This window comes from Haemorhous mexicanus, chromosome 8 (assembly GCF_027477595.1).
Source record: "Haemorhous mexicanus isolate bHaeMex1 chromosome 8, bHaeMex1.pri, whole genome shotgun sequence".
NCBI lineage: Eukaryota > Metazoa > Chordata > Aves > Passeriformes > Fringillidae > Haemorhous > Haemorhous mexicanus.
This window is the reverse complement of record NC_082348.1, coordinates 31,111,119-31,127,297: the sequence shown is the minus strand read 5'-3', so window position 1 is coordinate 31,127,297 and position 16,179 is coordinate 31,111,119. Positions and strand designations below refer to the sequence as shown.

At 38.9% G+C, this 16,179-nt stretch overlaps 1 protein-coding gene across 4 annotated transcripts in view; it reads left to right on the top strand.

Annotated features, from left to right (window-relative positions):
* Positions 1 to 16,179, top strand: part of GULP1 (GULP PTB domain containing engulfment adaptor 1) — a 145,668-nt gene that overhangs the window by 110,145 nt on the left and 19,344 nt on the right. For all 4 annotated transcript variants that reach the window (XM_059853461.1, XM_059853462.1, XM_059853464.1 and 1 more), the window contains 4 exons: positions 3,810 to 3,908; positions 6,062 to 6,199; positions 7,490 to 7,606; positions 7,948 to 8,040. In XM_059853461.1, coding sequence (XP_059709444.1) covers positions 3,810 to 3,908; positions 6,062 to 6,199; positions 7,490 to 7,606; positions 7,948 to 8,040 — 447 coding nt within the window. The remainder of the gene's footprint in view (positions 1 to 3,809; positions 3,909 to 6,061; positions 6,200 to 7,489; positions 7,607 to 7,947; positions 8,041 to 16,179) is intronic.

Sequence of the window (16,179 nt, the reverse complement as noted above, 5' to 3'; positions counted from 1 at the left end):
GCCATGGGCAGGGAAATGCTAAGAAAGGAACTGCCACAAAATTTCTGAATTAATCTCTGTGTTTTCACTGTACCCTGTAAACCTTTGATTAAAAAGCTCATTTGTCTGGATGTTTGTATGGAGGAGGTTCTTTGGTGATTGGTTTCTTTCACCATGACCTGGTTTTGATTTTATGGAGTGTCTTAAAGTGGGTTTTCCAGCCCTCTGCTAACTTTGGTAAATATCCTGTGAATTTGTTCTCCGTTTTGTCAACATCCTTCTGCATTTGAAACCCTCAGCAGATAATATTTGAGTGTTTTCTCACGAGCAGCTGATGCAGTGCAGCCACTGCTGTCATCTTAAGGATCTCTTTGAAACACCCCCCTAGTTTTGGTTTCATGAGGAGCTCCTCAGTTAGTGGAAGTCCTGCAATGTTATCAGACTTCTTTCTTCCAACCTCACAGAGTAGTCTCCCAAGAACTAGAGTTTGTTGCCACATGTGGGGTGTGCAGGATTGCTTGTAGGAAAACAGGGGGCTCTGTTGGGATACCAGCCTGTGCTGTTCTGCTTGTTGAGGCTTCTCTCTGTAATTTGCCCCTTCATCAGGGTTTGTGGTCTGCAAGCTTCCTCTGTAGCAATTTTAGATTTCAGATCATTAGTTCGTTTTCTCTCCATTTTTCCCCTCTCAGTTTTTCTGCTTGCAGATTGTATCAGTAATTTTTTTTCTTCTGGTCATCGTTCAATAATGTCATGCTGAAGAAATAAACCCTGCTGGAATACATTAGAAACATATCTTCCCAATGACAATTTCCTGTTTATAACTACATCTGGAGACTAATGTAACTAACTTAACTCATACCTTCTTTCTGTAGCTTCACTTTCTTAAATATAAGCGGCATACAAAATGCAGATGCTTTGTCTACTTGGACAAGCTGCATTTTTTGTAAAATATTGATCATCATTAATTTCATCTCACTTGAATTATCTAGTTCTTGAACTGGATTTCTGCTTTTTGAGAGTGCAGACACGGTAGGGTCAGTTTGTTCACCCTTTTTTTTTGGAATTGGCACAGAACTGCCTTCTGGAACTTCCTCAGTGTTGTAAGTCTTCTTGACTACTTGGAGCAAGCTTTGGCCAGCTGTTCTAAAACTTGTTCACTTCACTTACTTTAAAACTTTCTTCTTTAAAACTTCTTTTCTTTAAAAACTACAACTTTTTCATGCTGTAGCTGTTGTGGGAGACTCTGAGATGATTACTGTTGGAAAATCAAGCATTCCATCATCATTCTCAACATATACCATGCAGCAAAATCCAATAGTATTTGTGCTTTCTCTTCACTGCTGCACAGGAATTCTTGTGCATGGCTTCTTGGCAAAGAGACACTTCCAAAAGGTCAGGATTTGATCCAGGCTGTTCCAGGATGAGTTGTGCCCCAGGGTTGTCTGTTCCTTGGGTGTCTCCCTGGGCACCATCGAGTGCATTGGAGATTGAAATGCCCAACCTGTCTGGGTGATCTTTGGATCTTGCAGTCATTCCATTTCACCTCACAAAGTACAGAGTACTGAGAAAAGGGGTCACACATGTCCTCCAAGTCCCACGCACAGAAAGGACATCAGGAAATTACAAATCAGAGAGGAAAGCTGATGGATGCAGCTAATGAATAAATCCATGATCTGAAAATTATCTAAAGACACTTTAAATTTTATATTCATCTTGGGAAAAAAAAAAAAAACAACTGTTCAAATAAAGCATTAGTTGCCCTGTCTTTTTTTTCTTTAAGCACAGACTAAAGGCTAAATTTGCAATATAAAATTTAGGACAGATTTTGTGTGGTTTAATGAGTGATTTTTATTAAATAAAACATATTTTTGCTCTGTAGTGAAATTAACTGTTCTGTAAAGTCAGCAGATATCATTAGACAAAATGCTGTAAACCAGCAGTTGTGATTTTTAAAATTTTATTCTCTATAAAATTTCTTTTAAAAAACCTAAAATATGCATATGGAATGGTACACCTTAATTAAGATACAGGGATTAATGTGTATTAAAAGTGTATTTAGCAAGACATAGGCTTGAAGCTAAATTCACCAATGGGAAAAGAATGTGTTGCAAGAGGCATACCCATGATGCTGAAGAGGCAGAACTAGAAATTATATTTTCTTGACTCTCAACTAACTAGTTTTCACAACTAAGTCATCCTGTATGAAATATAAAATTCTTTATATTTTATAAAATACTTGGCCAGTGACTGTTGCATTTCTAGATGTTTAAATGCAAAATAGGTATTTATATTTAAGAGTTTGTTTTGAGAATGGCACAGAGTGGTTTAGATGGGGGATAGTTGTTTGGGGTTTTTGAGGTGGAAGGATGCTGTTTGTTTTACCAAATGTGTGATACTTATCAGCTATTAGGGTGCATTAATCAGTAATGAAGTGTCTGGGTAATTCTGTTACTGTGTAAAGTTAATAGGACCAACTATAAATTAATCAAAAGTCCAATAAGTATGCCTTCAAAATGAGGAATAAAATTGAGAAGAAGGGAAAAACAGGTTCATTTTGTGTTTTTAGGGTGGTTCTGCAAACTAGTGAATAATTTGCCATGAAAGAAGCTGCCTGTAAGCAAAATGAAATAAAAGAGATTAACAGTCATATTGTGTAAACCATTTATGTTATGGGAAAATTTTCCAGGTACAAGTTGGAAAAGGATCAGAGCAAAAACCCAAACCCTGAACTATCACTTAAATAAATAATTAATTGCAATCAGAGTTTTTAAGGATTAGTGGGAGAGGTGTCAGTTGGCTGCAGCCAAGCACCTCATAATCACAAGGCAATTCAGGCTTGTGTCTTCCAGGTCTGCTAGGACAGCATCCTTGGTGACACCCTGGGTTCTTGCTGGCCCTGAAAGCCATTGTCCTCACTGGCTTCTGACACAGAGCATTTGTGCCGGTGGGGATCACACACCCAGTTCATTCTTGGATGGGAATGTTGGAGATAGTTGTGTTCAAACAGAGAGCTCTGAAGCAGAGACTCCAACTTCTGGCCTTTAGTGGCTCATCACCTTACTATGCATTTGAAAATGCCATTCCAGGCTGTTGAAGGCTTGGGAGTAAAAGAGCAGCATTTTGCTCTGGTAGCAGAGAAAACTACAGACAATCACATATATTTGCTAAGAAAGATACCCAAATGTAGGGCACTTCTTAACTGTCATGCAGGGGCAAATTTGAGATCCTGTGCTGATTTTATAGACACTGTTCATGAGAGAAAGAGAGAAAGGTAAGTCTTGAAAGGGAGATGGAAAAGGATGGAAAATGTGTTGGATAGGAATCATTACCCAACCCAGTCATATAAAGTGCTGTCTAACCACTATCTAGTGGGCTGCAGGCAGATAAATTCTGAGAATAAAATAGATCAAGTACTTCTTAGGCCTTGGCAACTGTAGTGCTTTCAAACTGATCCCATTCAAAACAATTGATGGAATATCTTGTAGGGTACTTCCAGATACTCCTTTATGCACAAGTATGGGAGTGACGAGTATTTGCAGTATGCAAAATCTTCAATTAAGTGCATAAAAAACAAATAAAAGTGTCAGGGGAACATGCTAAGTAATTTTAAAATAATTCTCCCTGAATTTTAGGAACATCCTGTAGTGTGCAGTTAGAAACACTGGTCTGTGCCCAGCTGAGATTCTTGGAGTAGTTGGTGTTGTTTATGGGGAGCTTATTGAAAAGGGAGGAAGCAACTTCAGGTGGAGGGAGTTGAGAGAAAATGAGAAGTAATAAAAACAAATCAACTTTCTATTAATGTGATTTCTGTTGTGCTTTTTGTGTTTCAGTTTGCAAGACATATCAAGAAATCTGAAGGCCAAAAGACACCCAAAGTTGAGTTACAAATCTCAATCTATGGTGTAAAAATTCTAGAGCCAAAAACAAAGGTAAGAAACTTACATGGGGTTTTTTTCATGCTAAACTAGTAAATATTTGTTTCACTGATTTTAAGGTTTTCAGTGTTTTGTATTTTTTAAAGTATTATAACAAAAGCTATTCTGTTGATGGAAAAAATGTTCTAAAACCCCATGTTTTGTTACAACACCTGGGTGACATCTTCCCAGGAAGGTACATGATAGTCCTGTCCTGAAGGCACACTGTATCTAATGTGGCATTCAATTGTTTTTAATCCTTTAACAGCAGGACTTCTAAACTTTGGAGTAGATGAAAACAATGACCTAAATAATTCTTAACACTCCATATGACAAAAATCTTTCCATACATATGTTGAATATTGAATTTGGAAGATTCTTTTGTTCCTGCTTCTTGATTGTGGAGTAGTTGCTGCATTCAGGCCGTGGCAGTGCCTTTTCTCCAATGGTAGCTGTAGTTTAAAGCTTGCAGCCCATTTTTGCTTCAGGCTCTTCCCACAACCAGAACTCAACAGCTCACCCATAAGCAGAAGGGACAAGAAATATCCATGTCACATTTAATTGGAGTTTTTGCATCTTCCTTATGCAGTAGGGCATAAGGAAAACCCCAAATCCTGGCAAAAACTGTTTTAAAATAACAGTTTGAAATGCCAAAAGATCTTAGCCCTCCTGCAGAGATTAGCAGAAATCTGTGGGATATATGTTCCTGGGGGAGTAGGAACATTCTGATCTCTTAGCAATGTTATTACAACTCAAGTAGTAATCAACTTGTGAGCAGCCTTTTTATCTCCCCCACTTCATTTCTTGTAGCTGCATGTAAATTTCAATTGAGTTTTCCTTCTTTTTGCACAGTTTATAAATGCTTTAAGAAATTCAATTTCATGTTATCAGCACTAATTAAACTCTTTTTTGCAATGTGTTTTTCAAACAAAGCACTTCAGTAGGAATATTGGGTTTTAGTCAGATAGTGACTATTAATGGCAGTAGGAGCAGGAGGCCAGCTCATATATCAGGACCTGATTCTATACTTAGCACTCAAAAAAAGGGTTATAGAAAAGTGATTCTGTCCTTAAATGGTATGAAATAATTGTATGGATCTGTAAACCTCACAGTGCCAGGACAAGCCCATGTTATTATTTCTGTGTGTTCAAGAGCTATCACAGGACAGACACTTGGGACGTGGCAGAAATTGGATACTCAGAGCAGCTGTAAAGACTGAGGAGATGAACTCACCTGGGGCAAGGGGAAAAGATTGCCCATAGGGTGCAGTTTTTGGCTATGTGGCTATCTGCAAAGAGGGCATGGCCTTGTTTATGGGACTGGCAGCAAGCTGGGAACCCCAGTGCTGTGCATTTTTAATAGACAATAGTTCACATGTAAAGGACATATTTTCCTTTAAAGCAAATACTTCTTTCCCATGTAATAAGCCAAATAAAATAAAATACCAAGAAGAGACTTGTCGAAGAAAAACAACAAAAAAAACTAGCTGAGATAGTTTATTTCAGTCTCGTCAAGCTCTTGCAACTGAAAAGCAGTGCCATTGCAGCTTTTTAAATAGCTGGAAATTGTTTTTTAATGGAAAATTAAATACAGTAGCAGAAATGTACAAATGATAATGCTTAAAAGCTGCTTATATGGCACCTCAAGTACACAAGTATTTGTGTGTCAGATTTATTTCTCTTTACTTGGTTAGCAAAGTCATTTTATTTCTGTTTTCTGTATTTAATGTAGCAGAGTAAGGACTCATTTCAGTAAATGCATTTTAACAAATCTTGGGAGATGATGAAATTTAAAGATCTTGTGCACCTGGAAAAAGAAAAGATTATTTTACATAATCAGGCCCTAAATAAATTACAGAGGGATGCAATGCAACAGTAAAATCAATTTTCTAGAACAGAAATTACTGTCCAAATAAACATTTCCAGATAAATGCTGTCCAAATAAACTTCCTGTTTACATCCAGTAAAAACAGGAGCAGTTTTTAGATGAGTCTGCTAACTTCTTTTATGCTTTAAGTCCATTTTTGGGTCCTCTCATGTGCAATAAGAGGCATTCAAAAACATTACTGCAGCTTGCCTGCTCTTATGAGGAAATCCAGAGCTTTCCTTTGTGCATCTTTATCCTCAGCAAGGGCAGGAATTTCTTTAAAATTCCCATTCTGTTTGCAGGAGGTCCAGCACAACTGTCAGCTCCACAGGATATCCTTTTGTGCTGATGACAAAACTGACAAGAGAATATTTACTTTCATCTGCAAAGACTCAGAATCCAATAAGCACCTGTGCTATGTGTTTGACAGTGAGAAGTGTGTAAGTACACGGGAGCTCTGCAGGGCTGGGGGCACTGTGCTCCTGGTGGGGCTGCCCTGCAGGGAGGGGGACAACCTGCCTTTTCACTGGGACACAGGTTGGCATGCCACTGTGGTGTCTTGCAACTTAGATGCATTAAATTAAGGAAGAGTCCCTTTCTTCAGTGATCTGGTTTTCTGGGATAATTTCCCTTCCCATCCTGGGGGAAGCATCTGCAATCCTCTGGGAGAACAGGCTCCATCCCACCAGGCTGGAGATGTTTGCACAGCTGTTTGCAAAGATTACTGCAGCTCTGGGGCTGAGATACCCTCGCAGGCTTTTCTGCTGATGTGTCTGTCTCTGGTTTTAGTGTTGGGGGTTTTGTGTGTTGTTTGTTTTTTGGTTTTTTTTATTATTTTATCACAGCAAGGTCCTCCCTTCTTTGTCCACCCCTTTCCCTGCCACATCTCTCAAGTTTAGCACCACAAAGCACTCCCAGACAAGTCATTGCACCAAGAACTGACATTCTCTGGTGTCTGAGAGTCTGTTTACTTTCTCTGCTAACGTTCTAAGCAAATGGTGTATCCATATGTTCACCTTTTATTGGTCCTGCTTTGGAATCACTTGTTTCTGAAACCTGGGTGTCCTCCAGCAGCTTCTTGTAGGTTTATTTTACCCCCATCATTTTTGACATAGATATTCTGCACTGACTGTATAAACACACCATAACATAGGATGTATCAGCAGAGAACTAGTAAATTATTATACTTTTCACATACAAATACAATATCTGTGGATTTTTTTTCTGGATATATGTAGTTGGAAATAATTGGGCACTTAAATACTTGTCCGCAGTACCCTGAGTGAGCTTTTATAGTACTCACAAAAATAAGTGTTGGAATCCAGATTTAAAATCAATAGGGGCCAAAATATCCATTGGCATGAAAACATTATTTCATTAAATCTAAAAGACTTTATTTCACAATTGAACAGCCTGCAAATGCTTCAGAAATCATCAGGAAAAACCATTGTGCAGTATGGTATCTGTGTTTATAGAAATTGAAGACATAATTTATACTGCTGAGTCTCCTTTCTTTATCCAAAGTACTTTTATATTCTTTCATAGCATTTTGCCAAGGTATTTTGCTGAAGGGTGCTTATGATGCTCCTTTGTAGTGTTGGCTTCATGGTGGATGGAGCAAAGCCTTTGGATATGATACATGGTTAAATAATTTTGTGATATTCTGAAATTAAAGCATCTCCAGCAAACATTCCTAAATTACTAATTTCAGTCTTATGTTTTATGTAAAGGCAGAAGAGATAACTTTAACAATTGGTCAAGCATTTGACTTAGCTTACAGGAAATTTCTGGAATCCGGAGGAAAAGATGTTGAAACAAGGAAACAAATTGCAGGTTTACAGAAAAGAGTAAGTTCTGAATTTTTTTGTTCTTTCTAAAAGTACATGCTGCTGTATTTGTATTAACTGCTTGTTATGGAAGCATATTTTCCAGCATTATTCTCAGATCGCTAAGGTAAAAAAAAGACTGAAAAAAAATCTGTTAAAAAATATTTCATGTTTTGCTGTCCTTCAAGGACATGGAAAAGAAAGTTTGAAATATGGAGGATACTGAAAATGTTTTATAGTCAGATAAAGAGTTAAGCTTGACTCTAAATCATCAGATCTCTGATGAAACTTATGTTCAGTGGATGCTGTTGTTGAAATCCATGACTATCCCAATAGCTGTTGAATAACCACTTGCTTTGTAGATTCAAGAATTAGAAACTGAAAATGCAGAACTGAAAAATAAAGTCCAAGATTTGGAAAACCAGTTAAGAATAACACAAGTGCACCCATCTCCAGTAAGTACCTGACATAACCCTTGTGTCTGGGGTCACTCTGTATTTATAATCACTTGATGATCATTCTGAGCATCCCTGCTGTTCCCAGAGATTGCCATTTACATGCAGTGCTCAAGGAGCACACCTGCTGAAGGGCAGTGTCAGTAACAGTGGCAGAGGGACCAGCCAGCAGAAGTGCAAATTGCAGTCTCTGCAGCTGTGGCTCTCCCATACCTATTTGTTGCTGCCTGAGAACAATAAATGCACACTCGAATAGAGAGCTGAATGTGCCAGCTGAGGGTGAAAAACTGCTCTGCACTGAGAGGATCTGGTTCCAAAATGCTGCTTGGGAGCTCCTCCCTTTGTCACGAGCACATGGTCACCTGTGATGACAACCTGCCTGCCAAGGAGTCCTTAGGCCTTGGGAGCTAATGCTGGGTGGTTGGGAAGGAGCAGCAAGGGTGGGTTCCTCTCTGCAAATTCCAGCTCTTCAGGTCCTCTAGATAATCAGAATTGTTTAAATTGCTGGCTGACACTTCCTGACACCGAGGCAGGGCCTCCAGCAATGCAGGTTGCACTGCAGACTGATCCTAATGACTCCCCTCTTCTCACAAGTGTGTTCATCTGTACAGCTTTAGGCAGCTCTTAAAATCCAATTTCCTAATGTATGTGTGACAAAATGGTACAAGAGGAACTGCTTTCAGCTGTGCATTTTGGACTGCCTCCTTCCTGCCTTGCATGTTCACCATTGCCCTTACATGGATGTTCAGAAATGTGGGCAGTGTAAAAGCCAGTTTGCAGTGGTGCTGACAGTTTCTCAGCAGTGTCTGCACACTGTTTGTGTTGGTGGGATGCTGGTTCCCATGAGGGACTGCATTTCATTTCACTAAAATCTACTTAGAGGAGAATGCACCATAAATTATAAATACTGTGTAACCACCTCAGTGAACATTTTAAATTATGAATGTCTTCTCACTTATGAAGCATTATGAAGTGATAGGTAATCAATTTTAATTCTAGATTTAATATCAAGTTAGTAAATTTTTTCATCTTTTATTTTCCTCAATTGGGATGGCAGGTTTTTTTTATTTATGAATACAATACCTAAATGTATATTTGAATGCAAATAAATAGGCTTTTAAGTGCATTGCAAGAAATTATTTTCTTTCATTTAAAGAACTTTGTCATTTCATTGAGGAAAAAAAATGAAAGAAAATTACTAATAATGCCCAAAATGTATCTAATAGTTTTGATTTTTGGTGTCTTTTAACACCAAGACAATGGTGTTGCATTCCATATTAAAGATTTAAGATCTAAATTTGTTAATTTGATGGCCACTTGTGAACTCTTTCCCTAGAGGGTGTTTTATTGTCAATTACTATTGGTACAGTGAATAGGCATATTGCTTAAATAGCACTTGTGCTGCAACAAAACTATAGATAATTATTGATCTTAATTAATTCATTTCAATAATCACTGTTGGCTATTAATTTGCACTTGTATTTTATTGCTTTATTTACTCCTTAATCTTTAAAATGAAAGTGCCAAGCATTTCCTGTCACAAATGTTTAAAATTGCAGTAAGAGCCACCTGAGAGCCTGTTCAATATCTGCATCCATTCTGACATGAGAAATTTCTATAAATGGATGGGTGTTGGAACAGGATGCCCAGGAGGTTGGGGCTCTCTGTACTCTTGGAGATGCTGGGCCTTCCCTGAGCATGGTCCTCAGCAGCCTCAGCAAACTGGATCCTGCCTCAAGCAGGAGTCTGGATGAAGCTCCTTTCCTTGGACAGGGTTCTTCCGTCAGCTGTGCAGCCAAAAACTAAAACAAAACAAAACCAACCAGCCAAAAGCAAGCTCATTTTTAGGAAAAGGTCTCAGCTCCAGGCCCACAGCCGTTCCCCCCAGGCACTGCAGATTTGGCACCTCACCAGGAGGCAGCTTTCAGGGGGGTCCTTTCACACCAGGACTTGAGGAGATGGTGACTCACAGCTCTCACTGTGCTGCTGTAGCAGGAGCTCCATGGAGTGCAGCTGGGGGGTTGAGAATGAATGAAGGAATGGGATGGTGAGGCTGTCAAGTGACTTCAGTGCAGAGAAAAAGGTCAAAATATTACATTTATACAAATTAATAAATAAAATTGTTATATTTTATTTGATATCATATTCATTAAGGATAAAATTGGTATATTTTAGATAAATATATTTTTGGGGGGAATTTTGAGTCCATTAAAAGGATTATCAGTCAATGTGCTGGAATAGCAGTGAATGTGATGACATCTATCTGCTTTTGTACCATGTGAGCAACAAATATGTATGAAGGAGCAAAGTTCCAAACAATTCATAAGACAATTGATTCTCTCTTGTAGTTTAGATTTACTTTTTTATCCTTTTCATTCAAATCAACTTTAATTTCAAGTATGATTCTGCAAAGTCTCAATTCCTATCAGAAAAAAAAGTGGTGCAAAAATTTCTTTCCCCCTATTTCCACACAATTTCTGTAATGAAAAAGGTTACTTTACTTTTAAAATAAATAACTGGTGATTTTTTTCTGGAATTTAAACTAAAAATATCTATACTGCTGCTGCTCTGTCTTCAAATTAAGGTAACAGATCTATATTGTGATTATTTTCAGAGTAAACTTTTCAAGTCTGCTGATAGTATTTCCTGAAATAAAATAGCTGAAATGAAGCTGAATATCCCACATGAGAATAATACCTTATTTGAGCCCTTTTCTAAGCACTTTTGGGTGGATAGGGAAAGCTTCTTTCCATGCAGATAGTCTTGGTATTACATGCTGTGAAAGTAAGACAATTGTCCTTGTGATTTAGAACAGATTTATTAAACTATAAGTTTTAAGTTTTCTTGCATTTTTCACATCACACTGTTGAGTCATGCAGGGATGCCAGTGCCATACAACAGCTTTCTGAAGCTTTTCTTAGCCATAATAAGCATTTTGGTTTATTGATATTTTTTAATCTTTAATGGCTGGAGCTCCTTCTCTGGCAGTCCAGCACTTCTGCGTGCTGAGGTCTAGAGAAGGGATTGTTCAGTGGTCAAAGAAAAATTTAAGCCTTGATCCTCCATACCTTATGTGATAAAAGAACACATGCCTTTGAGTGGCATCACAGCAGTTTGTGAAGAAATGTTCTGTTTCAGAAGCCAGCTACAGACAGTTAAAAGTTGCTTCTGTTTGTGCTTAAACAGTACCTTGGGTTTTCACAGCTTGTGCTTTCCTTTTTGTGTCTGACTGTCTGCATGCTGTGTGTGCTCTCTCAGCATGGGCAGATGTGCTCCAGTGCTCCCCTGTCACACAGGTTGGTGGCTGAGCCCTTGCTGCTCAGCCCCTGGCAGTCAGCAGGGTAGGGCTGCAACAGCCCTACCAGCAATGGGATTGAACAAGGATCCCCTTCCCAGAGCAGGGGGTGCTGCAGGGCCTGTGCAGGCAGGGCACAAACAGGGCAGCAGAAATATGGGCATCACTCTGGGCTGTGTCCTCTGCTCTCTCAGAGCCCAGCCCAGTGAAGCCAGGGGGGCTAAGCAGGCACAGAGTCAGGCTGGCAATGGGAGAAGGGACTTAGGAGCTTTTGGAGTTGATTGCATCTCTAGTGTGACACAGAGCTGTGACAGCCAGCACATGATGTCACTGCCATGCTTTCTGTGGTAAGGCACTGATCCAGGACAGAGTGGCTTTCCCACCTGGCAGGCACTGGGAAGCCATGGTCCCATTGCATGCAGTGCCAGTCTATATTTTCTTTATTCCTGCTTCTGAGGTGCACTGATTAATCATTCTGGACACAGTAGTCTTCCTGTTAGTTTTTAATAAAATGAAGAAGGGAGAAACACTTCAGGAAATTGGAAGTGCAGCAGCAGGTTTTTTTTTTTATTGTATCACTGATTTGTGTGGCATGGGTTTTTTTGGTTTCTTTCTTTAAAAAGCAAACCAATTCTGCTCTTTTTGACAGCTCACAGATCATTTTCCTACAAGCAGGACCAGATTACATTTCCTGTTTTCACTTCAGTATCAAAAGAAAATAGAATGTGAGAGCATCTTTAAACTGTGGATGGATAACTTAATTCTTGTATGGGCTTAAGCCTCTGGTTCACTGCATGTTTACAAAAAATAAAAATTGTTTCAACATGTTTCAGTTCTAAACAGATACATCCAGGCTGTCATTTGAAACAAATTCTATCTTCCTGTTGTCACTGATAACAGGTTTGTAGCTAAATATGAGGTAAAACTATTTGCTCAGGATCAAATGTAATACTATCAATACTTAAGATTCCGGTCCTCTTTTACTTCTCTAATATTTTAAAAACATTCTGTCTTTGTAGTTTCACAAACTATGACAAAATGTGATATGCCAGGCTAGACTGCAATGTGTGGCTTTGCTGACAGATGTCACTTCTCTAAAAGGAATTTGCCCTGTGCTCACATATTGAAATCTTGAGTAATAGTGTTGAACACTTTCTTTGCAAAACATAATACTACAACACCTTAATTTGCTAATCCTTCACATCAAAATGTGTACAAATTGATGACCTGTCCAAAAATCCATACAGGGTCTAATTAAGAGAAGAAAATGCAAGCAGTGCATTTTATTTTAAGTAAGCTTAAAGTTTTATTTTAAGCACAGAATCAAAAATAATTTGAGTTGATAATTTCATAAGAGAGCATCTTTCCAGCTGAAATATCTGTTCATAATTGTTTTAATTAAATCATGTTTTAAGTAATAATAGTGAATTGGAGTATTAGGGAGTTTATTGTGAATCCTCAGTTGCTCTCTTAAAAAAAAAATCAGAAACAAAGCAAAAACACAAACAAAAAAACCTTCCATATAAAAATTAAAAGCAGTAATAATTTAAAAATTTAGGGATGACTTTACTCTCTCCAGTTGATAAGTACTGCAAGTCAAAGGCTTGATTGGGATGTGCAAAGGGAAATTCAGTCAAAAACTCCCTTTCTGATGATTCTTGCATGAATTGCAGTATTTTGCAGGCCAACTAAGGGTTTATTTGAGGACATATTTTAAAATAATACTGACAGAGTGAAATGGGTGCAAAATATGTGTGTGAATAATGCAGTTACCTAGCCTTTGCATTTTTGCAGTGTGTAAATGGGTGAAACACGAGTTCTGCTTTTTAGAGATACAATAGCTGTCAGGATTCTCTTCTTGCTTGCGTGTCAGCATCACTAGGAACATTTTCCTGTAGCTGCTCTAAATCTAGCCATATGGCCAAATCAACATCAATCTAATTTAGGTGTTTTTTCTGTCAGTTCATAAACTCTATGGGAAAAATAAAATTTCTTTCTGAACCCATAAAAGAAGCCATTAAGGCAATGAGATCATAGTTGGAAATGAAAGAGAGAAAACTGGATTGTATAATGAAATACTTTTGCATAAAATATACTGTGAAAGTTGAACATCAAATTATCAATCTTCACGCTTTTTCTCTCAGGATATTGTAGCTAATTAGATTTCCATTTGCTCAGCACATTCAGTAAATAATAAAGTGCTTAGTGATCATGTTCTCTGCATTTGGGTTGACAGTTCTGAGCAGTCCTCCTAGAACTTTGAGAAGTTAGTCCCTCAGATGAGTGTGTTTGCCAGTGCAGAAGTGTTATGCAACAGGAACTGTCACTTTTTTTGGTGTCCTGAGTCGCTCTGTCGAGGACATGCAACCCCAAACTGAGTTTTCTTAGTTTGCCTCTGGAGTTGCTTTCCATGTGCCATGGGAAATGTTGGCATGGAATGTTTCCTTTGTCTCACTCCTTTGCACGCACTGCTCAAGTTTCTGTGACTTGTGTATCTGTTGTTTACTTCTCATCTGTTTCAGTGGCTTGGCAATGCTTTAATCACTGATCTTTGTTGCATTTGGTCTTGATTATGTGAGGACCATTGGATTCTCATCCTGTTGTTTGCCCGTGAGGACACTGCTGCAGTTTGTGTCCCCGGGAGGCTTTGGATGCTGCTGCTGTGTAACTGCAGCCTCCAGAGCTCAGCACAGCCCTGGCATAGCAGGCTCACATCGTGTCTTACTTGCTGCTGTTCCCATTGCCAGTGCTGCCCAAAGCTGCCAGGGCTCCCTGAGGGCACTGAAATGGGGGGGAGCAGAGCTGAAGGGCAGCAGGAAGAGAAGCAGCTCCAGAAGGATCAGTGTTCTTCCATGCACCAGAAATAGTGCCAAAGATGCAGTGTGGAATACACACTCCTCCATGGAGGTGGTGCAAAACCCCTCCAGTTTTAAGCAGGGTATTAAAGACACTGATTAGCCCTTTGCTCCAAGGTTTTGTTGTGACCCTCACTGGAAATCTTCACCGCACTCACAGGAAAACCCCAAGAGAGACGTTGGAGCTGTATGCAGATTTCAAACACCATTTTGGAATGCGTTTATGCATATCACTTGATTCCTGTTTCCACCAAGATTGCCAAGTGGGAAAATACACATGTTTTTTTGGTTTTTTTTTTCCCTATCTTCAGCTTGTTTAGATTTATAATATTCTGTGTTCAGTTGTTTGAGCACCTCTTTGTGAAGGTATAAAATTCTGTTGCATTTATAATGTTAAAGAAAATGGATTTGAAATTTCCTATGACACATTTCATGTCACTGAAAAAGTACTAAATGAACTGAAGATGTAGCAGTTAATTAATGGAACTGCTAATGCTTACACAGTATTTTATGAATAAGAATGTTATGGATTAGTGAGTGTTCTTAGCAGTCCCAAACCTCAGGAAATGAACAGCTTCTTGACTAAATGCATCATTTTCAAGTCAAGGTTGCTTACCATTCCCTGGAATATGGCTGCAGTTTCCTGCTGTGGTGGTTCTGTATGTTACTAATTTGAATATTCTAAGGAAAAAAACCATTTTCTAATTTTTTCTAATTCACACTGAAGTGATTGCTGTGTGGGTGTGACACAGAGATTGCAATCAGTGTCTAGAGACACCTTGTAAAAAGAAAAAAATTTGAACTGATTTCCCAATTAATAAAACCTCAATCATGTTACATTTTCTTCTATGATGCAGCACAAGAGCTCATCTTCAGCACCCTTCTCAGTAGAATGAGTCAAAAATGAATCATTTGCTGGCACATAGTTACATCTAACCATAAAAGAGACCAAGTCCACTGAACTAGTATGATAATTTTAATTTCATGAAGTATCATTTCTTGTTGTTTTCTTATGTCAGTGGAACGAGGCCCAAATTGGAACCTGTTGTATCAATGCCACCATTACTGCAGGTCTGAGTGGGAACCTCAGACAAAACACAGTTGCTGTATAAAATGACAATGTAATTGTTTTTACTATATTTTCTTCCTTTATAATTTGGTGGGAGAGTATTAATTTTCAGAAGCTACACCCTCTTCAGGTTGTATTCTTTAGAATAAGGGTCTCTGCCTTTCTCCTGCTGCACTTTGTGCGTCTGGTGGCATTCCCTGTTTTCCATTGTCAAATACACTTCCCTGCTGCCCCTGTGGTGTCTGTGGGCTGCTTGGCTCCAGGGGGCTGTCAGCAGAAAGCCCATCAGCCTTGCAGGTCCTTCTGGGCCCTGGCATGAGACACAGAGCAGCACTCCCAGCACCTGATGGGTTCTGTGCTGCTCTGCAAATGAAGAATTCCCAGGGAAAATCCATTTCCTGAGCAGGTGCATTCCCAAAACTGTGGTAGGAAGCTCACCACCCCACAGGGTGCGTGGTGTCCTAAGTGTCACTGTGAGGCCTGTGACTGCTCCAGTTCAGGGCTCAGATGACACCAGGGCTGTATATTCTGGTTTTTTATTGAATTTTTCCATTGCCTGGATTTGATGTATGTTCATCATCCTCATGGCTTTGCTGCTTGGTGTCCTATGTGCATTTTGCTGCTTTCTGTGTGACTTTTTCATGTGACATCCATGCCTTCTTATGAAAACTACTTATCCTTTGCTGTATTTGCATTTCAGGAGGGTATTTGGCTTTCTTAATTACACTGTGTTTAGTCTTTTTGAGCATTTATTATTCTGAGGGCTGGGGTTTTTTCCCATAGTTATGTCTAGCAGCAAGGATTCAATGGCAGTAATGCACAGCAGCACAGCAACTGTTCTACCTGTAGTCTAGTGATACTCTTGAAATCATAGTCAGAATTCCCTCCTTTAGGTTTTTTTATTTCTTTTTATTGATTAC